The 23,027-nt window shown below is 35.7% G+C and overlaps 2 protein-coding genes across 9 annotated transcripts in view; one reads left to right on the top strand and one right to left on the bottom strand.

Moving 5' to 3' along the window:
- Positions 1 to 584: 584 nt before the first annotated feature.
- JRKL (JRK like) lies at positions 585 to 4,585 on the bottom strand. The gene has a single exon (XM_007191207.2). The coding sequence runs from the start codon at positions 3,950 to 3,952 to the stop codon at positions 2,381 to 2,383; it is 1,572 nt and encodes a 523-aa protein (XP_007191269.1). The 5' UTR covers positions 3,953 to 4,585; the 3' UTR covers positions 585 to 2,380.
- Positions 4,586 to 4,682: 97 nt separating this feature from the next.
- The window catches only part of CCDC82 (coiled-coil domain containing 82), a 28,354-nt gene continuing 10,009 nt past the window's right edge, over positions 4,683 to 23,027 (top strand). Inside the window, exons 1-8 of one of the 8 annotated variants that reach the window (XM_057552775.1) lie at positions 4,685 to 4,767; positions 5,065 to 5,224; positions 6,991 to 7,074; positions 8,366 to 8,486; positions 9,635 to 10,368; positions 10,852 to 11,065; positions 19,231 to 19,323; positions 20,669 to 20,793. In XM_057552775.1, the coding sequence (XP_057408758.1) occupies positions 9,649 to 10,368; positions 10,852 to 11,065; positions 19,231 to 19,323; positions 20,669 to 20,793 (1,152 nt within the window). In that variant the 5' untranslated portion in view covers positions 4,685 to 4,767; positions 5,065 to 5,224; positions 6,991 to 7,074; positions 8,366 to 8,486; positions 9,635 to 9,648. The other 7 variants (XM_057552777.1, XM_007191198.3, XM_007191203.3 and 4 more) reach the window with 7 other exon arrangements.

Genomic DNA, 23,027 nt, shown 5'->3' with positions numbered 1-23,027 from the left:
AATTGCTGAAGTGAGAAAGGATCCTCACTGAGCACGGCTAACCAGAAATCAGAAAACAGATGATCCCAATTTCAAATGCTATTAGGCTGTGGATAAACAGGAAAATGGAGAGTAGTGCAAGAGGAAGGCTAACCTCATAAAAGGGTAAAAGGAAAGGAAAACTGCTGCCACAAGTGCACTGAAAAATAGATAAGTAAATTCAGACACCGGTGGCAGGTGGTGGAGGAAGGTGGCAAGGAATATATGTTGAAGATTGGAAAGGTTAAGAGGTTACCCTAGGTTGGAGAAAATAAATGTAGGCTTTGGCATCAAATACCTGGGTTTAAATTCTTACCTGCAGTCAAGTGATCTTCAGCAATTAAGAGTATGAGCTGAGCATCAGTATTTCCACCTAATTCATAATTTTAGGGTTACTGATATAAATACACTGCTTAGAACACAACACGGTATTCAGTAATTGGCAGCTTTTATAATTATGTTTAAGGATAGAAGAGTCCAAAACAGAACTTTTAGTCTACCATTGTTGGCAGCTTTCAGAAAAGAGCAAATAGCTACAAAGCAAAGAAAGAAGAGCCAGTCTCTCACAGGATAGAGAAAGAGTCACAAGATTCACACTCAGGGCCACAAAACAGTGAACCTTTTACTAGATATTAAAGTTTAAAACCACACAGCTTAACAGTAACGTTAATTTTACCACTAGGTGGCAATGATACAGCTGAATTTCACTGACAAGGTTAATTTTAAAAACAGTGAGCAAATCCAGACAGAAATTCCAAGAAGCTTTTTAGTACATATTTTCATTTTAGAAAAATGAAAAAAATTTTATATACAATTTAATTTATAGCAAAATGTGTAATTATCTGATTCAATATGTATGTTAACTTCTGAGGCAATTCATGCAACAAATACAATTTTTAAACAGTTCTGGTCACAGATAAGTCCTTTTAAAAAACCTAGACATATATCATGAAGAGAACAGAAATTATGGAAAGCTGCAAGTATTTTTGAAGCTTTAGAGTTCTAAGAAAGTCATTATAAAATGCAAAGTATTTCAATGAAAAAGTTAAACCTTTCAAAAATGACTGATAGAGAATTCTTTTTTTTTTTTAATTAGGGCCAAAATATGAAATAATATGCAGACACTTTGCTTTTAAGTTACAAACGAAATTAATATTCATATAGGTAAAATCTTTTCCATGTCTTGAGTAAACCTACATTGTTAAGCAAGTTTATCAAAATTCTGACAAACAAATTCAGTAATACCTTTTTACAAATGTCAAAATAATAAATGATGAAATTCCTTAGAATCTAGCACTTTCCATAATTATTTCTGCTTTCTTCATAAAACAGATAATTTACAGCTTATTAAAAATAAAAACTTTATTCATTTCTTCTTTTCATATCAAATAAAAGGAGAACGTATGACGAATACTTTCAAATTTTAGACATTTTCAAGTGCATAGTAAAAAAAAAAAAAAAAAACTTTCAAATACCCAAGATATTCCCTCACATATAGGGTGGGAGCTCACATCACCACATGTAACATTATAAAACCTGCACTATAATTAGATGAATAAATAATAAACCTATACTGTTACCCAATTAATAATATAATTTTAAAAAAGACCCAATTAAAACGAGCCTATTTATTCCCTTTGTATAAATAACCTAACGTTCCCCAAATTTTCAACTCCCAGTTTCTACAAATGAATAGGTCAGAATATCTTATATATAAGCTTTCCAATAGTTTTCTAATTTAGCAATCACTTCCTATATTTACTTTACTTCCAGAAAAAAGTCCCCCCCAAACAAATGTAAGAAAAGCATGATTTCTAAGTTATTTTATTAATTCATAGATCAGTTTCCCCTTCATTTTGAACTTCATTTTGAATTATTATAGATCACCCTGAAATCTAACAATATAGATATTTCTCATTCCATCAGTGTATACAAATATACAAAACAAACAACCACTTAAGATGGTTAGCACAAAGAAAGATTACTGCGGCAGCCCTCACAAATCAAACAAAAGATTTCAGGGAAGTGCTCAATCTGTTCACTGTTACCTGTAACTTCTGCTAGAAAATTTATGGAATGCCACTGTCATGGAAGGGATAATTGTAGATCTACAAAAGTGAATACATACGTTATGTGTAATTTATACCTATACAGAATCAGCTTCTGATTATCAACACAGATAAAGGGACAAGAGACAGATGCTGCAAAACACATAATCCTCAAACCACTTCAGATACATTTTTCGTATCTGTATTTCACAGGGCTGTGTCTGAGAATTCAGAACACAAAGAAAATTAAGCCATATTGCAGAGGTCAAGAGTTACACAATTACCAAAACAATGGTAATGCTGATATGCCATTACTAACTTGAGTTTGTCATCTTCTGCTTATTTCTGATGGTGGCTCGAAGTTTACGTATCACCAGTCTATCAGGCAGAATCATATCACCTTGTTGTTCTAGATAATCCAATAAATTTTCAGTCCATTGGAGAGCAGCTGCATGATTAATATGTTTCTCTGGAATCAGTTCTATTTCCTCCTCCTCATTTTCACTGGATTCGTCTGTCTGGCCTTGAGCTCTTCTGATGATTTCACTGTCAGTTAAGACTTCATAGCCTGGTTCAGTACTGTCCACTTCAAGCCATTTTTCAATGTTCTCAGGAGTCACATTTTCCAATCCTTTGGTGTGTTGTAAAATGGTAGCCACAGCAGCCACTGAGATATCTTCTTCATCAAAGTCCAGGCTTTCTTTTTCCTCTATGGTAGGGAGAATCTTCTTCCATGCTCTGCTAATGGTAACTGGCTTTACTAAATTCCATGCCATTGCTATTTCATAAAGTGCATCTAGCAGAGTTAGTTTCTTCCAGAATGATCTCAGGTCATTGCCTTCTTCCAAGTTGTTCTGGAGAAGACCTGCACGATAGTTTCTCTTCATTGTAGCTATGACTCCCTGATTTGAGGGCTGAATCAACGAAGCCACATTAGGTGGTAAATATTTAGCAAATATTTGGCCATCATCTGACCTCAGGACGTTTTCATTTGGATGTGTTGGTGAATTATCCAACAAGAGCACAGCCTTTTCTTGCAAGCCTTTGGATCTTAAGTGCTCGCGAACTTGTGGCACAAAGATCTTATCAAACCATTGTCGGAAAATGGAAAGATCCATCCATGCACCTTTTTGGCTGAAATAAGAGACTGGCAGGTTTGAGGTGTCAGTTGACTTGAAGGAGCGAGGTTTCTTTGCTTTCCCCACAACACAAAGCTTAAGTTTGTGTAAACCTGTTGCATTGGCACAACACATGATAGTGACTCTTTCTTCAATTGACTTGTGCCCAGGGGCTGTGCATTTACCTTTGATTACTGAAGTCCTGGAAGGCAAGCATTTCCAAAACAGTCCAGTTTCATCTGCATTGTAGATCTGTTCCGGTTGCAAATTCTCTCGTTCAATAAAGTCTCGAAAGTTGTTGCAAAAATCTTCCACAGCTGTCTCATCTCCACTTAATCTTTCGTTTCTAATATTAATCTCTCTAATGCTGTGCCGCTGCTTAAAACGAGTTAACCAACCGGCAGAGGGGTTAAAATCACCATCCATTCCCAAAGCATAAAAGAAGAACTCTGCCCTTTTTGCACAAATTGGTCCAGACACGGGATTCCCTTTTGCTCTTTGCTGGTTGAACCATTCCAGCATTGCTCTGTCCAGTTCCTCATACATGGATGGCTTCATAGATTTCCTCTTGGCCAGAAGACTTGTGGAATCAGAACTGCTTGCGTAAGTTATAATCTTTTCCTTATTTTTTCTTATATCCCGAACTGTTGTTTCGCCAATTCCATAAATCACTGCCAGTTGTTTGGAAGAACCTCCGTCTTCAAGTTTCTTTATTATATCAAGCTTATCTTTAATAGTTAACACCACACGCTTCCGCTTCCCTGACATGGTGAGGCTCTGGGACTCAGGGACTCACCCCAGACTCACACGGAAGCAATCCTCTAAATCCTGCCTTCTCTCACAGACTCACTTTAACACAGCCTTACACACTCAGTCTTTCAACCTTACCAGGCACCTGGTGGCCCTGACCCCTCCCCTGGCTGGGCTGGGCTGGCAAAGAGATGGCAAAGGACGATCAGAGGGGCGGAAGTCTGAGAGAACAGGCCTTTAACTTTAAATGGGCAGTAGAGGAGGCCCCAAGTCACCGCGGATAATCCGGATTACAAACATTTGTTTTATTCCCCCAGTGGCCGCGAGAAAGACTATAACCCCACCGTGACCACAAGCCTCCTTCCCGCCCAGATCCCGGGTCAACGGCCGTCACTAACCCCCGCCACACCCCAAAGTTACAGCAGAGAGCGGAAGAGCCAGGGAGTCGGGGACTGGCCCCCTTCCCCAGAGGGACGGTTACGCTGGATTCCTTTCCCAGCAGTCAGCCCCTTCCACCGCAAGCCCCACTTCCCCGCGTTGGCGTACTTAGCCTACACAGTCCTCCCCGTTCTTCACTGCCCGCCGAGCCCCCTCTCCCCACCTCAGTTGGAACCAGGACCCCGTAACGCTCCCTGCCTAACGCGCGTCGACCGCTCCTCCCCACCCCCACCACACGCTCCCGGAAACGCCCCCTCCCACCGCCGACCCCGCCCCTCGCCCCTCCCAGAGGCGGGACTTCCCCCCGTCCCCGGAAGGAGGAGGAGCGTCGCCAGTCTGGACTGCGTACCTGGGCGGAGGCAAAGGTGGAGGCGGAGGCAGAGGAGATTTGAAAGGTGAGGGCGCGGGGGCGGTGCGGGCCAGCTCGGGGCGGGGACTCGCTCTCGCTCCGGCTGCTAATGGTTTATTAGAAGGGCGGGGATAAAAAATTCCCGCCGGCGCTCTCGGGGTAGGTGGGACGGCTCGCCTCTGCGCGTCGCTCCACTTGTGGGCCGCCGGGGCAGAGCTGCAGTGGGCGGGGTGCCAGTTCCTTCCGCGAAGGGGAAGTGGGCAGGGCTGATGCGCAGGGCTCCACGGGTGATTTCGCGGGTTTCTGGCTTTTCCAAATCCTTGTTTGTTTTCTGGGGGCCGAGCTCCTCTAAGGTCCGGGGGTTTGCGACGTCCCGCGCACGTCATCACGAAGCACTGTCAGAGGGTCCCGTTTCCTAGCTACGGTGCCCCCTCCCTCCTGGGGGTGAGTAGCAGACGGGCGGGTGATCTGCGTCAGGTGTCTGCGTCCCGCCGAGGAGACAGGTTTGTAATCATGAAAATGACTGTGGTGTTAACTCCCGAGAGGCTCTGTTCCTTCCTAGGCCCCTCATCCCTGCTGAATTTAGCGAACCATCTTCAGTGTTAAAGATTTTAATGAATACTATAGTTGTCGGGGAAGGCAAGCTGGCAGGATCCCCTCTATGCGAAATTGTGTCGTACTAAACCGTAATTCTAAGTGGGGGACATTGGCTTTCCTCCCTTTATGTTTCTTCATATTTTCCTATTTCCCATTTCTGTTTTGTTGTGCTGCCCTGTTTTCCAGCCAATGGAAGAACTATGACAAATTTATTCACAGCAATACGATAAGAACAAAAAAAGAATCATATTCTGTAGCCCTTAAATCATGTATTACGCTGGCTTGTTTTGGTGTCCCAAGTAATCTCGTCAGATTGTGAGCTCCTTGGGAGCAGAGACCGTGTTGTTGAATTCTAGAAACGCCACAACTCGGAGCATGTGCTGGCACATAGTATACATTCAATGACTGTTTCTTTGGTTTATTAAGGTTTCCTCTCCAAACTGTCATATAAAAGGAAACATTAAGAGGGGTAATGTTTTACAAATAAGATGTATTCCTTCTGGTGGAATTTCAAGTAATGGCTGGGGTTCCACTGCCCTTCAAATTTTTAAGTGTAAACTACCACCTACATTGTTCATAGGGCAAGTCGATGATTCCTAGAATGAATCTTTTCTTGATGAATTAACCTCAAAGTCTAGAATAAAGGATGTTTCTTCTGATGAGAAGTTCAGGTGGCATCAAAGTACCCTTTTTAGTTGTAGAGTTACCGTGCTAGAGAAAGAACACAAGCCTTATGGGTTATTGCCTTGACATTCGTTGGCAGACAAGATAGTATGTGCTATTTACATGATTTTAACCATGAAACACAAAGATGTGATAGTATTGATCATCTTCATTCACTTATTTAATGCTCTCTGTTTGGAGTCTCTTTTTCTCTTTGCCTAAAGGTAAGGTATCATTAAAGAAGCTTGATTAAACTTTCATTTCAAAAAATTGAGTGTATACTCAGCATATATAGAAATTACATCCATTTGCATGGATTATTTTCTGAATGAATTCTAATGATCAAGAGATACCTTACCCATCAGCCTAGCTTTATCTTCTCATTTCTCTCCTCAGGTTCAGTTCACTCACTTCCCTCTGTCATCCTTCTTCCCTCCCCAGCTCACACAGTAAAAGTATCCACATTTAAAAAGAGGAGCCAACCATAATCAAATTATCTTCCTTTTCAATGACAGATTTTTTTGACATTATTGATATAAACAACAATTTTGAAATATAAGAGACGCCCTGGAAATTTGGCAGTTGGCCAAATGAAATTTGTTTACATAAAATTTGCCTCCTCAAACATTCAATACTGCAGCTTTCCAAAATAAATTTTTTCTCATCAGAGACTGCCTTTCTTTGGAATCTTTACTTTTTGACTCAGTGGGGAATCCCTTAAATTTTGTGATCAGTGTCATCAGTAAGGTGGCAGAGGGAAGTCTGCAAATTTTTATCTCTTTTGCACATTCTTTTCTTGCCTGTTAGATAAATAATTTACAGAAGTTTCTGACCTAATTCATGTGCACTAAAATTCAGTTACATAATTTAAAAAGCATGTTTGTAAACTCTTAGTCAAACTGTTTTAATGATTATTTTCAGAAACTAAAATTTAGCCTGAATGAGAGATAAAATAATGACTTTTTGAAGGCATAACTTTTCCTACCTTGTACAAATATAATATTGGCAGCAGTCATTGTGTAGCACTGGACGGGGAATCAGGAGACCTGGTTTCTAATCCCTGCTCTGTCACTAATGAGCTGTGTGATCTTTGGTAAGTCATTTAAACTCTACATCCTTGGCTTTGATTTTTATAAATGAAGATAGATAATATCTTCCTTTTCGGATCATTGTCAGGATTTTAAAATATATTTGAAAATGCACTGAAAATTACTATACATATAGCGTTTTTTAATAGCTTAACTCTGTGCAGTCATAGGTATTTGAATAGTGTGACATTCTTAATCATTTCTATCATTGTCATAGGAATCACCTCTTGAAATGATAACTGTCTTTTGCACATGGTATAGTTTTGTAAGATAATCATCTAGTGTGTATGAAACTGCTTTTGAGTTCTAATAAAATTATCTTTCACTTTAATATTCCTCCTGTCCATACTTTAGTGTATCTGCTGAGGCCATATCTGTCTTTTGTTTTCATAAACTTGTTTTCATTATTTCTCCCAATTCAGACAGATTTATAAAAAAGCCTTACCTTCTTATTGTAGTGTAAAGCACATGCACAGTTAGCTTATGCAAATTTATAACTATATATGCTTAAAAAATACTTCTTTGTACTATATGGCTTCAAAATATAACCTGCCTAGTTTATCTGGTGTTTAATAAAAAGAAAAAAAACAGTAATCTGTTTAAAACCTGAAAGAGAAACTGGGGGGACATATTTTGCAACAGTATGGTATACAATAATCCATACTTTGAAGAGTAATATAGAGAGTTTTAAAAAGAGTAATTTTGACCACACACAGTTTTATTCTTTGCTGATTTTAATATAAACCTTCTGTAAAATGCAACCTAAATGTAATTTCAAATAGCGGAATATTTGGTCTATGGACTAGGATTTGGTAGATCACTGTTACAATGCTGAATGTATCTTGTAGCAGTTACTGTCATAAGGTCGCCTACATTATAATTTCTTGTGTATAATCTTAGCAACTGTTGTTGTTCTGATTTTATATGAGTTGTTTACCATTATAGAAGCAGTCACATTGCCTTATAAACATAACAGAATTTGTACAATGAAATGGGTGGTATCTCCCCCCCCCAACTAAAAAGATAATCATCTTGGGAAGCTGTAAGCTTGGTTCAGTAACACCGCCATTGCTCAAAAAATTTTTGGCATTTTAGTTTTGGAATTACCATCAGAGTTTGCAGCACATTTAAAAAATTAATAGTAGTTAATCTTCATCTTTTCATATTGCCTTTCATTTCTGGAAGCTGGTAACAGTCCCTTATAACTAAGACAAGTGAATAAAGTGGATATTTAAATGTCTCTTTGGGATAAAAAACGAAGTGTGATTATTTTCATATTTTTTGAAAATAAAATAGAAAATCTCCAGAATATTCTGTGCCATGGTGGAAATATTGGAACAATCAGCCTCATAATGTGATTTCTTTGAAGGAGACAGCACTCAATTGAATACATAAGTTCTTATATGCGTATTATGAGGTCAGTCTCATTGCATCGTGATCATATTTTTATTCTCCTTAGCAACCACAGAAGTACATATGTGTTACCGTTTCTCTAGTTAAATTGTCTCTAATTGTTCTTTTACTGTATACTTGTGATAATTTTGATGGAGTTCACCCTTTTCTGAATCAGGAACTTAGATCATTTGTTTTCCTTCCCAATACCATGCTCTGCTTCACCATGAAACTTTTTTGTTTTTTCACCTATGTTATTGGATTGTTAGTAAGTTTTCTATTGGATTATATTGTATCTTTAACTTTCAATGGTTTAAAGCCATTGCCATTTTACTAAAATATATGGAGGCTGAAATCTTGGTAGATAAGTTATCGCTCAGTTTTGCACTGTTATCTATTTAGTGTCACTTAGTACTTTATTACTTTCTTCATATAAATGTTTAACTTTTATGTTATAATTCATGTAATTTCTCTGTTCAGAATCCTTCTTTGCTTATGGGAGGAATCATTCTGTAATCCCACCCTACCTTTCTATACTGGTCTCTTTTTTCCAGCATAAAGCCTTTTTTCACACCTTTTCGGTCACACTTATTTACTAAACATGTCATGTTCATTCTCAGTGCCAAAGTTTTGACTTTATCATTTTTTCCTGAAATCCCTTTGTCTTTCATTCTTTCTGTTCAAATGTAATCAATTCTTCAGCGGTCTATCAGATCATATCTGTTCAATAAAATTTTCAGTGAAACACTTGCTATTCTGATCTTCCTGCATCTTTACACTTTTATTGCAGTTATTTTTTTATCACTCATTTGGTACTAAATGAATACTACCTTGCATTTTTCTTAATTATTATATGTTTCTATGTTTTAGTTCTGCACATGGATAGTAATAGTCTGAAGAACAGGACCATGATTTTTGTATGAACCTCTTTCAGCACAACATACTACATAATTCAAAATAGATGTTCATATGATGATTTCATAGATGTTCAATAAATAATTTGTTGCATAATTTGTTATGCAAATTATGCAACCATCTTCACTCAGATATTTCATGTGATTTTACCTTTGTGAACCATTTAATAACACCAAATAAATATAGTTTGTACCATAAATGCATTCATTGTTGTAATCTGGTTGTCATTATTATATTCCTAATAACTTTATTTTGTAGAAGCTTAAGTGAAAATGGTACATATTAGAAGACATGAAACGAGGAAAAATTCTAAAACTCAAGAGTGTGAACAGAAATCTCGAGTGGATTGGAGGCGGACTAAAAGAAGTAGTCTCTCACAATTATGTGATAGTGATGATGAGCTTGACAGTGATGAGGAGCTTGATAGTGATGAAAGTGTTGACAATAATGAAAGTGTTGACAGTGACGAAGAACCTGATAGTAACAAGGGGCTTGATAGTAATAAGAAGCCAGAAAATGAAGGAGAGCTTAAATTAATTGAAGTTGAAAGTGAAGGAAACAGTAGTAAGCATCTCATTAACACTGGCAACAGTTCGACATACGAAGAAGAAAAGAACAAAACCAAACATGGAAGTATTGACTTACCAGATCATGAAAAGCATACAGGTCAAGAGGAAGATGATCTCAACAAACACTCTGGACAAATACCAGAGGAGGATTTAGAAGAAGAACACATCAAGCGAGGGAAGAGAAAAAGGATCTCCTCTGTGATGTACGACAGTGATGAAAGTGACGACAGTGATATCCTAGTTAGAAAAGTGGGCGTTAAACATCCGCGTAGAGTGGTTGAAGATGAATGTTCTTCAGTGGAGATGGAGCAAAAAGAACCTGGAAAAACTTTAGCCGCAAGAAAGCGAGAACAGCTCCAGAAACTGCAAGACCTCTCAAAACAGAGATCTCGTCAGAGACGCAGTAGTAGTAGAGATCTTGAGGTGTGTTATATTTTATTGGTTTTGTTACTGTTTTTAAATTTTTATTTAAAGTATTATAAAAATCAAAGTGCTGAGTCTGTTCTATTTCACAATAATTCTAAAATTTATTTTTTAGTCAAGTTTCCTTGAACATGTTTGATTGCAGTATTGTATCTAATAATATTATTTTTTCATGAGCCTCATTCTTTCACTCTTTTTTAAAATTGAAAGACTTTTTTAAAATTTGGTCTTTCCTGTTTTTAATTTCTACTTATCATCTTAATGTCGATTTTAAACATTTTATTTCACTTACCAGGGTATATTATCTTCTTCCTAATTTCAAAAGTTCAACATTTAACATGACAAGATTTTTTTAACCTTAAAATATAAAATTAATTTCTACAAATCATTTTTTTATTTTGGATTTAATCTTTTAATTTCACATCCATACTGACAATTTTTTAAAGGTACACTTTACTAAAAGGTATGTTTTAATTTAATTAGGACTCTGAAAAGAAATCCTGCCCAAGCAGTGATGAAAATGATGATGAGGAGGAGGGGGAGGAGGAAGATGATTATGAATATGATGAAGATGGAGATGATTATATTATTGATGACTTTGTAGTGCAAGATGAGGAGGGTGATGAAGAGAATAAAAGCCAAGGAGGAGAAAAATTGACTACATCACAACTGAAATTAGTAAAACAGAATACTCTTTGTAAGTTAAATATCAAGAGAATGTTTTATGACTTGTTCTAATCATATTATACTAAGTATCAGATCAGCCTTTTACTATCATGTTCTAAATCATTGATTAGGAACTGTGGTTTCATTTTCAGGTAAACTTGTCTAATAATAGTTTATTCTAGTGGTTTCGAGAACCCTTTACACTCTTAAAAATAATTGAGGACCCCAAAGGGCTTTTGTTTCTGTGGGTTATATCTATCAACATTTACCATTGTAGAAATACAAAAGAGAGATTTAAAATATATCTATTAATTAAATGACTTAAAATAACTCATGTAATGTGATAAGCTCATTACATGTTAATCTAGATACCATTTTTCTGAAAAATTCTATTTTTTAACTCTATTTTTCCAAAAAATGAAAAGAATGGCATTGTTTTCCATTTTAATAAATATATTTAACGTCTAGCTTAACAGAAGGCAGCTGGGTTCTTATATCGGCTTTTGCATTCAGTCTGTTGTGATATTTTGTGATATTAAATTAGATGAAAGCAATTTTGTTTCACACAGATAGGTAGCTGGAAAAGGAAGGATTGTTTTTAAAGCATTTTTAAAATAATTATGGATATTCTCATTTGACACCACACCAAAATTCAACAAGTGATAGTTTCTTAAAGGTTAGTTTGCAGTATGGAATGTAAAAGCGTATGAATGAACTTTTAGTACTTACATTACATTCCATTGGTCTGTCTTGTAATTTGAATGGATCTTTTACCCATGCATGATTTTGTAACATCATGCACTGATAATTCGAAAAATATTGGTTCACTGGGTTATGTAGATTTCCATATTTTGACACATTTCATTATACAGTATTTAAGAAATCACATTCATTAATATCACCACCAATCTCATCAGAAAATTCTTTAGGTATTGGGAAGTTGTCAAGCTCATAGTAACAAATACAAGTTTTTCAAAATTCTAATTTCTACTCAAAAATCTGTTTTTTATCTTTGGTAACAAATACTGTGAGTTCTTGAAATGACAGTTTCTCTTTGTTCATTTTTGACAAAATATTTGACAAATGCCTGAATAACATAGTTGGTCAATAGTTCTCTCAAGTATACATGGTGTTTCAAGTAAACTTGACAAATGAGGCTTTTTTAACTCCCAACTCAGTTTTCCTCAAAGTACGATATTATACTTGATATGCAGCACAAGTGCTTTATCCATACTTCCCATTTCATCTCACTGAATACAAAAAAGGTGTATACTCAAGATTCAAGATTTAATAAAAATAATAATTTTTACTGCTTCATCAAGGACATTCTTAAGTGAAAGTAGGTTTTTTACTGAATGCATAGCAATGATTATAATGATTACTAGTAGTTTGGTTCTATAGCCATGATTCATGTTAAGGGGTCAGCTGCCTTATCCATAGTTACGTTTGCAGCATCGTTGAAAATGTCAACATGGTGAAACAGCAGATAATTATCTTAGTGTTATTGCTTTGACCTCACTGATCACCTTAAATGGACTAGGAGACTTCCAGGGGTCTACAGATCACACTTTGAGAACCACAGGTGTTATCTGGCCTTTTGAAGTGACACTCAGTGAAACCTATCAGGAAATTAGAACCTTTTATATTTTCACACAATGAAAATATAAATAATAGGGCCCTGAAAATTTAGGATGTCTTTAAATATGTATTATTGTTCTGATCCCTATAATTGTACATAAATTTAAAGACTTTTTTATGATGTTTTACAGCTCTGGTACAACTCTGTTGGATGAAAACATTTTTTTTTCTTCAAGAATGCATTTTTTCCAAAAAAAATTAAAGGGCATAGTTACTAAAGTTAAGTGTAATATGGCCACCATTCTAAATCTTACCTTTTTGTTCAAGTCTCCCAGTAACTCTGCAAAGCATTGTGCTTAGACTATTATACCCATCAATCCAGTGAAATTGCTCTCACTGAAGTTAGTGGTAACTTTTTAGTTGCCAAGATGCGCTTTGGTTCTTATGTTAACCTGATACTGCTGTGTTCTTTGCCACTAACCATTGACAACTCTCACTTTCAAAGTTCTCTTTTTCGCTTCTTGCATTCCCCTTATAATATTGCTGTCCTCTTTTTCCATTTGCCATGTAAATATCGATGTTTCTAAAGGTTCCATCCTCAAACTACCTTCCTTTTGCTTGTGCTTCAGGCAGTCTCTGCCCCATAACTTCAGCCCAATCTATGGGGAAATTCCCAAACTTTTATTTCCAGCACAGATTTCTCCATAGTTTTAAGGCCCAATTTTTAAATCTTTTTATTGAACATTGTCATCAGGGTGTCTTTCAGACATCTCACACTCAATATGTGCAAAACTAAATGATTGAGAAGGGAGCGTAAGGGAGTTTTGGGCTGGTGGTAGAACTTGTTTTTTTGATTGTCATGGTGGTTACACAACTTCGTGTTTTGGTCACAGAACTGTGCACCAAAAAGAGTGAATTTTATGGTATGTGAAAAAGTATAGCTCAATAAAGAAATCCAAATGAGCATCCCTACTTCCCAAAAAATTACCTAAATCGTTAATCAGCTTCACTTCTCTTTGTAATCCTAACACACGTTAGACTTGGTGACACATTATGAGAACTTATTAGTTGGATGGATGGATGATTAAGATAAACATTGAAGGCTCCTGGGTCTTATAGTTTAAGAAACAAAAATGTTAGGCGTGACCAGATTTATTAGTACATCAGAGGAAAAAAAAAACCATGTATTTTTATGTGATAATTTATGATTTGGTTAATGTTTTTAATACTTAACAATGATTATGCCATTAAGGAATATAATAAATGAAGCTAAATACAGGCAGTTTTTGATATGCCAAGGGATTATGTTCTAAAAGTTGCTATAAATCAATTCTTACATTTGAAAATCAACATACATTTTCTCGTTAAAGCAATAATCTATATGATGAATAGTGAACACCCTTCTGTGGCCTGGGTTAGATTGTAATTAGGCTAGTATTCCCAGATTCATTCTCCCCCCATCCCCAACTTCTATAAGAACAGTGACAACTACTCATTCAACATGTGATCAGAATTTGGGAGAACTGTTCAGAACTCCAAATTCAGCACTCACTTGAGACTCACAATCAGTGGCATATGCAATTTTACCTTTTTGAATAGAACAGTTCCACTGTAGGAAGACATTTTGTTAATTCCTTGCTATCTGCCATTTGGCTCTGAAAGACAGACACATTTGTAACACCTTAAAATAGAATAGTTTGCCTCCTGCTACATGGTTGAAGCACTTAAAAGACAGAGTCTTTTTCCCTTCTCATCAATCCCTATTATTATTTATTCATATTTATTCTGAGACTGCAACTCCCAGAAAAGATATCAAAGAAAGTAGAGGGATGGACTAGCAATGGTTTGTTGTATTACAGATCTATATAGTTCACATGGTAATAATGTTATACACAGGTAGAGAGATAGGAACACCTTCAGATTTGTAGATACTAAAGATTATATTATTTTTCCAGTACTCTATCATACGTTCAGAGTGACAGAGAACCAAGTAGTACATTATAAAAGTACATCTCAGTCTAATAGTGCCTTGCTAGAAAAATGCTTGCTAGAATACTGGAAATTAGATTGAGTGAACATTAACTTAGTCTCCACCTAGCAATTAAACAGAATCTTTCTATCAATATGCATGGTATGACTAAGAGCAATCTCACAACAATTTATGTTAAATATTAAATCCTCTGGAGAACTTCTCTTGTTTTAGGATAAATAAAAAGTACCAGTGAAATCATATGGCACAAGGGAAAAGTAACCCTGCCCTGAAGACTCAGGGGAAGAAAATGCCCATGAAAAAATGTTTCATTAAAGTAAACAGAAGAAAATTGTACAAAGCATTTGCTTTGCAATCTATGAAAAAGAAATAGAAAGTCATGAGGAGAGAACAATTTGAGGTGAAAGGGAGGTAGTTAAGGATACACTGCCAGAAAATGGAAAATATAAAGTCAGAAAATCTATATTGAAAGCAGTAGAGAGCAGAATTAACAGTACAGAAAATCTCATCAGCGATATGTAGGTTAAACCCTAGAATTTTCTAGCATAGAGAGAAAAATAAAACATTTCTAAAGGAGGAGATAATACATAAAGGAATAGAAATGAAGACCCTATTTCACAAATTCCTGGGTGGGAAAATACAGAACAAATGGAAATCTAAAGGAAGAAATTACATAACCTTAGTGAGATATATAAAAGATTTGAATGTGCTGAGAGGCTTACCATGTTTCTGGATATAAAGACACATGGAGATGTGAATTCAAAGGTATCATACAAGAAAATATTCTTGAGTTGCCAAACACACCTGTTTATGCAGATTAAAGAGGCTCACATCCTAAGTTGATGAAAAATATTTTCAAACAGGCATATGAAGGAAATATTTTTGTAATTACAAGAGTAAAGAAAAAGTCCTCTAACCATTCTTTTTAGAACTATAAAAATTGTTTAATATTAGGTGCCATATTAATGTGTTGCATATGTCAAAAGAGAAAAAATAATAATTTCAATAGATTCTAAAAAGGCATTTGATAACATTCAATGCCCATATCTAGTTTTCCAAAAAGTCTTAGGAATAGTTATATGAGCATATGTCCTTTACATAACAAAGAATATCTTAAACCAAGATCCAACATCATAATGAAGCACTAGAGATATTCTCTTTAAAATAAAGAACAAGACAGAAATATTTCCTACTTTGTTCTAGTTGTTTTCAACAATGCAACAGATGTGAAAGTAAAATAAGAAATATAACTATTGAAAAGGAAAAGACATTATTGAACATAATATGATTATACACAAGCTATCAGTTTCTGACTTATTTAACCAAAGATACAGAAGTTAAGAGAAAGGATATGAATATATTGAGAGTAGGAGTAGATGCAGCATCTATTTCCATATTTTTCTTTCTCTATATGAGTGGGAGACACCTGTTGGAGTAGAAAAAGGGGCCCATTTCTTGCTCTGCCCCTGCCCTCTTACACTGGGCTTACATCTCCATTTCAGAAGAAAGTACACCAACAATCCATGTGCTTCTACCTAAGAGAATATTTGTAAACAGTCTCTTGGTTTTTGAAATAAACTTAGCACTAGCAAGACCACATCCTCCTCAGGGTAGGGGGAGAAAGCAGTCAGTGCCCAGGAATTCCCAAACAGTATCTCTCTCTCCAGCTCTATAATGTTCCAGGAAGCTCATTTTCCTTAGAAAAACATCTCAAAAAATGACAGATGCACAATAAATACGTAAAACTCAGTAGTTTTCTTATATGCTGTCAATAATTATTTAGAAGATATAATGAGGGAAAATTCCATTTACACTAGTGAACAAAATAATTACTAGGCCTAATCTTAAGAAGAAAAGCTTGACTTTACAGGTACAAGAATAAAATTTACTGTGGAATAGAAAAGGAAATGTGAGTAAAAGAAGAGATAAGCATGTTTCTGGGAGGTAATAAATCATACAAGAAGTTATATCTTCTGAAATTAATGTTTTGATTCAGCTTTGCAAACACAATCCTAAAGTTCACTTGAAAGAACAAATACATGAGAATAAATAAAATTTGAAAACAAAAAATAAAGTGGAAGGACTTGCCTCACCAGATATAAAAAGTAATCATAAAATTGCAATAAGTAAAGCAATGTAGTACTGATGTGAGAATGACAGCCAGATCAGTAGGAAAGGAAGGGCAGATGGTGCTGAAACAAAATCTTAGCATATATATGAAATACATGGATGCACGGAAAATCAGCTGAATGACCAAACTATCCAATGATTGGATGTGGGGAAGGTGATTAGCTACCTTGAAAAAATCAAGTTATGCCTAAACATGAATATTGTTTATTTTCTCCTGTATCCTTTTGAAATTTTTTATAATCATGGAGAAAAGTTACAAACAATATTTCTAGGGTATTCCACAGAGGCCCATCCAAGATAAGGATTAAAGCGATGAGAAAAGCTCTGGGGAGGTCTGAGCTCTATTCCTGACTCTGCCTCTATCTAGTTGTGTAATAAGTTATTTCATCATCGAGTCATTTTTACTAGTCTTGAAGGATTTGAATTTTATTTTCTCCTATTTCCCATTCACGTCTAAAATTCCATGTTCTGAAGTATGAAAGTATCAAATCTAACTACCATGCAGAACAACATCTATGTAGGGGATTGTAGCATGAAATCTAGAGTCAGACGGCCTGTTCCAGCCTTGGTTCCAACACTTAACTAGCTCTATGATCTTTGGGAAGTTTTTCATCCTCTCTGTATCTGTTTCCTCAATGAGAAATAAACCGAGAGTAATGATAGTACCTCATAGGTTTGTTGTGAGAAATAAAGCAATGCATGCAAGTGCATAAAATGATGCCTGGCCTATACTTGCTCAGTAATATTTTTTTTCAACTTGAGATGCCAGGAGCATAATTCCACCACCACCCCACCCATCCACTCAAGCACAATGAAATCAAGGCCCTCTTCCTGACTCTTTTGAAGGAGATTCTGACACACATTGGTAGGAGAGGGATTCTGTGGTTAGGAGAAAAACTCCCCAGATGATTCTGATTCTCTGCCCTTTCCTTCTATTTCTGATCCTAAAGAAACACTATTAGTGTCTTTGAAATAGAGCAGCAGTTCCCAAAACTCTATAGCAGGTGAGTAACATTGGGCATTAGCACATTCAAGACTGATAAATTCAGTGGAATAAAAATTAAAAATTCTATTTCGATTTGTTTGATAGGTGCAATAGGGGTAAATTTGATTTTTTTTCTCAACACATCAGTTAATATTCCCAGAACAGTTTTCCCTTAATTCAGTTTGGGAAGTGCTAGACAGAGTTTAAATGCATTTTAACACAAATTAAGTATGTACCAACACTATAATTTTATATCCAGAAGCTGATGAAAGTCTAGTTGAAGTTAAATTCTATTGAAATATTATCTCATTTTACAATTGTATTCATAAATGGCTATGGTCAGTTTTCTGCAATTTTTAATTAATCATAGGCCCTTCAAAGTCTAAGGGCCACAGTGCAAATTATCTGCTATTGTCAAGTAGTTTTATTACTGCCTCATTTTGGCCACTCTAGTACCTCAGTAAGGTGTTTTCTTAAAAATGAATGCATACTAAAAGTTTCCCCTAGAGTCTAAAATAAGATTTATACAGCCCTTTTAGTAACTAAAATATAAATTAAAAGATTTCATGTTAAATTTCATCTTTGTTTTATGTCAACTGAAAGCAAAGTCAAAATCACTCATGGATGTTAATAATAAGTCTTAATTTTGCTTTAATCCCTCGCCAAGCATCTTCCACTTTTCCTGAAATACTTAGGGAGCCCTTAGTGTGTCTTCACAAGTGCCCAGATCGGGGGCAGTTGTTCTTTGATGACAACTTGGATCAAGGAGGGGGTCGTGTTTGACAGAGAACAGTTCCACAACCATATAACCGTTGACCCACAGCAACGGGAAATAGTAGGGACCTCCTCTCTCACCATTTGCCTGGTCACCACAACAGGTGATTCCATGGACCAAACTGGGTTAGTGGGAAAGTAGGCTTATACATTTGGTATGAAAAAGAGAAGACATAAATTTTCTAAATTGGTATGGAAAATCCTAGATCTGTGGCAGCAGAAAGGGAATAGAGTTTTTATAGCCATTGTCCTTCTGGCTAGGGTAACAATTTCCTGGACAATTTCATATGTAACATGGTTTAGAGATAAGGAATAAGAGAATATAGAAACATATGTGAAGAATATGTTTCATTCACATATTGAGCAGCCTACCTTTAGAAATTTTATTTCTTGTTCTCTCACTCTAATTGTCAAGGTGATAATTGAACTTCAGTGCCCAGGGGATGATTTTGATTTTTTTTCCACAATGTATCTTAATATTTCCTGAACAGTTTTCCCTTAATAAGTTTGGAAAGTGAAGATTATTTGAAATAACAACTTGAAATTTTGGATTAGAAGCCAGTAAATTTGGAAAATGGAGACTATCTCAGTGAATAGACAAGTCACTGAGCCAGCTATAAAATTAGGATAATTAAGCAATTTCTCCTATTAATTTCTTAGCCTTGGAGAAAGGAACCCATTGTATTTAGGGAATTGTTTTGTCTGCTGGATTCTAATATTTATTTTAAATTAATTTCAGATTCTTTTAGTGACCACTATACTCACTTTGAAAGAGTTGTGAAGGCTCTTCTGATCAATGCTCTAGATAAATCTTTTCTGGGAACGTTATATGGTAAGTTAATAATATGAATGGAAGAATCAGGGTTTTTTTTCCCAATTTTTAAACAGCCTCATTGTTCTATATGTATATATGTGTGTGTGTGTATATATATATCCATATATATTAAGCAAAACCATGGAGACCCAATCTTAAGGCCCTCCAGTTGTTCCCTCTAGTATCAACTACACCAAAAGTCCATTCACATGAAAAACTTATTAGTGTTTATTATTTGTGATATGTGAAAGTACAAAAGAAATAGTTTCCCTGCCCTTTGAGAGTTCACAGTGAACTTGAGGATACAGGACATATACTAATTAAACAGCAGGGTAATTCAACACCCATGTGTTGTCCCAGCCTAAGCGCTGAGCTCCTTGAATTTCACCAAAAGTTATATGCTTTTTTATGCTTTTGTGCCTTGTTGTTTCTCATTAGAGTATAATCCCTTTCTACCTTAGATTTTCTGAGTATGAAATCATTTCCACTATGAAAGCTATCTGTGACCCATTCAAATAATATTTGTCACTCATTTGTGCTATCATTATCCTGAGTATGGTGGCACTGATGTATATGCACTTTTCATATATATTGAAAATGTATTTTTGCTTTCCTCCCTTTCAAGAGTGTGAGAAGAACCATACTTTCTATATACACACCCCTTGTATCTAGCACAAAGTCTGGCTCTTAATAAAGACAATAAATATGTTGTGCTGAATGTCTACCAAAGTGCCAGAGTAAGATTTCATTCAGACTTCATTGAACAAATATTTGTTGAGTGCCTACTAAGGGCCAGGCATTATTTGAGGGCTAGGAATATGGCAATGACTATGACATGGAAGATTCTTGCCTCATGTTGCATAAAGTCTAATGGGAGAGACAGCAATGAGTAAACAAATATATAACATGATATGATTTCACCTAAGGAATTAATTCTTGAAAAAATATAAAATAGGATAAGGAGATCAAGAGTGATAAAGGAAAGGAAACTCTGTGTTAGTTAGATTGGTCAAAGAAGGTCTCCCAAGTGGTATCTTTTGAACAGAAACCTGAATGAAGTGAGGGAGGAAGCAATGCATGGATCTAGCAGAGAGCACAGCAAGTGTAAAGACCCTTAGAAAAGAGTAAGTTTGATGTGTTCAAGGAACAATTAGAGAGCGTGTGTGGCTCCTTCCTTTCCCTAATGCTCTGATGGAAGGATTTTCTTTAACTTCATTAATTTTTTAACATTTAAAGTGTTTCTAACCAACCAAGCAAGTTACCTTCTTAAAACTATGGGAAGAAATCGTTATGCAATTATTTAAATATTTTATATGGGCAAAGTGATTGTTTTTGTTGTTGTTGTTGTTGTTCCCCTGAACAGATGGCACCAGGCAAAAATCATATGCACAAGATATGTTGACATCTCTTCATTATTTGGATAACCGCTTTGTTCAGCCTCGTCTAGAGAATTTAACCTCTAGAAGTCGTTGGAAAGAGCAATATAAGGTATACAGTTTTATTTGTTTCTGAATCTCTGGTCGGGGGCTGGGGTGGGGTTGGAGTGGGAGACCTCCCCACTCAAGTCCTTCAATAACCAGTCACACTGAGTAATCTTCTAAATTATTAACATTTTTCTTTGTTAAATAATCAGCTTGTTTCTCATCTCTTCTAAAGGCTATAATTGTTTTAGTCTTTCACACTTGTTATATCTATCCAATAATTAAGTAGTCCTAAATGGTAACTTTAGAACATCTCTAAGGCTTAGCCCATCTGTTAAAATGAGGAGATTGTCTCACAGGATGTTAATTATTTCAGGAAAGAGAGTTTCATTGTTAAAGAAGGTTGAGAAACAGTAGGGTTAACTTAACTGGAGGACTTTCAAGGAGCATTAATGTGTGAATTTATACTGTAAATCTTCAAGAGGGCAATGTAGAATATAATACTATCCAAATTTGTGTTTTACTATGAGGCTTCTTTTCATGAAATACCTATTATTACCTTCTAGGATATTGGTTCCCATAACTTAATTAGGGAAACACTGACCTATGTAGTCTTTGACATCCTTTTCCACCTTAAGATTTTGTAATTCTACCAATTTTGGGGAAACATCTTTTTAATTTATAAGATCTATTTGATTCCATGTTATCACCTAGATTTCTATTTTATGATCTCTAATAATAGAGGCTGTACTATATGATTTTTAAGGCTTTTTTTCCTCCCTACTTCTAACATTCTAGCTTCTAATAATTAGCAAGAGGAAAATGGCAAGATAGTAGAAGTTCAAGTTCCTTATAGTCCTTCTAGCACTTAAATCATTAGCTACTCTACCTCATTTATGTCAGGAGATTTGGCTTCATCCAAGGCCTGTTTGGCCTTGAATTACCTGATGATAAATTAGCCACAGATGGATTAGGTTTAAGGACAGTTATGGGATTATAAAAAAAAAGAATTAAAAGACTTCAATTTGGAGGATAGCTTGAGTTTAGGGCCACCATATATATCTTTTTGAATGTGGGTGATTTTTTAACTTTTGTAAATTCCAGTTTCTTCCTCAGATAGAGAAAATATTTACTTACTTTTAAGGTAAAGCACATAGCATAGCTCTTAGGATGTGGTACATATATTTTTGTCTTTAATAGAACGATAGCATATTGATCATTTAATTTTGCCAAGTAACTGATATGCAAAGTAAGGTATCTTATTTGATCTTTAGAGTAACCCCGCAAGGAATGTACTATTATTTCCTCCATTTTAGAGATGAGAAAGTTGTGACTCAAAAAAATTGAGTAACATAAGGTTACACAGCTAGTAATTAGCCAGGCCAATATTTGAACCTAGAAACCTTAGGTCTAGGGTTTCTCAGACTTCAAAGCCCATCCTTTCTGCTATATTATGCTTTACCATACTATGGTAGGTTATGTTGAGTTTGGATAACCCAATGTTGAAATAATAACTGTAATATACAAGAAAATATTAGCTTAAAAATTTAGAGACAGAGATGATTCAGTACAATCTTGGTCAGGATAAGCTAGGTTATGCTGCAAAAAATAAATAATGTGACAAACAAAGTAAACCAACAATGAAAATCTCAATAGCTTACCCCAACAAAGTTTATTTTTCACTTATATGTCCAGTGTGAGTCAATAGGGGTGCTCTGTTTATTGTAGTTACTCAGAGAACCAAGCTGATAGACATTTCATCTCAGCATGTGCTTCTGTGAATACCAGAGAAGCAGGAAGGGAAGATCGTTAGTCATCTATTCACTCTGAATGTCAGCCTGTAAGTGACATGTGTCATGAAGTACCATGAAATATGAGAAACAGTAAAAAGTAGACAAAAGACAATGTCTTTGTGAATCATACAATGTAAAAAGGAAACTACATTGGATACTTAATTACTGTCAGGCTGATAGAGAATGTAGTTTAGTGACCCTGCTAATATGCTCATTGTGTGCAGTTCAAGTATTGTGGTAAACTGATCCACGCTACTAATTAGAACAGTAGTATCTAGCACAGGCCTAGAGCATAAGCAAAACTACTCAAGCACAAGTAATTTCACAGCTTAATAAAGCTTATTTATGAATACCAAATATTTTCTCAGTTTGTTTACTCATTGCTAACTCACCTATTAGACTGGCCATAGCAATACTGGCGACCTGGAAATCCTAGTTCAAACTTGTTTATTTTCCTAGTACTTTAGTAAGAAACCGTAGGAGAATTAAATTATTTCTGGGATATTTT

Source organism: Balaenoptera acutorostrata, chromosome 9 (genome assembly GCF_949987535.1).
Source record: "Balaenoptera acutorostrata chromosome 9, mBalAcu1.1, whole genome shotgun sequence".
In the NCBI taxonomy this organism is placed as follows: Eukaryota; Metazoa; Chordata; class Mammalia; order Artiodactyla; family Balaenopteridae; genus Balaenoptera; species Balaenoptera acutorostrata.
The sequence above is the reverse complement of the archived record's forward strand: the minus strand, read 5'-3'. Positions and strand labels throughout refer to the sequence as shown.

Coding starts and splice junctions, on each gene's coding strand:
- JRKL (XM_007191207.2), bottom strand. CDS start 3,952: ATGTCAGGGAAGCGGAAGCGTGTGGTGTTAACTATTAAAGATAAGCTT.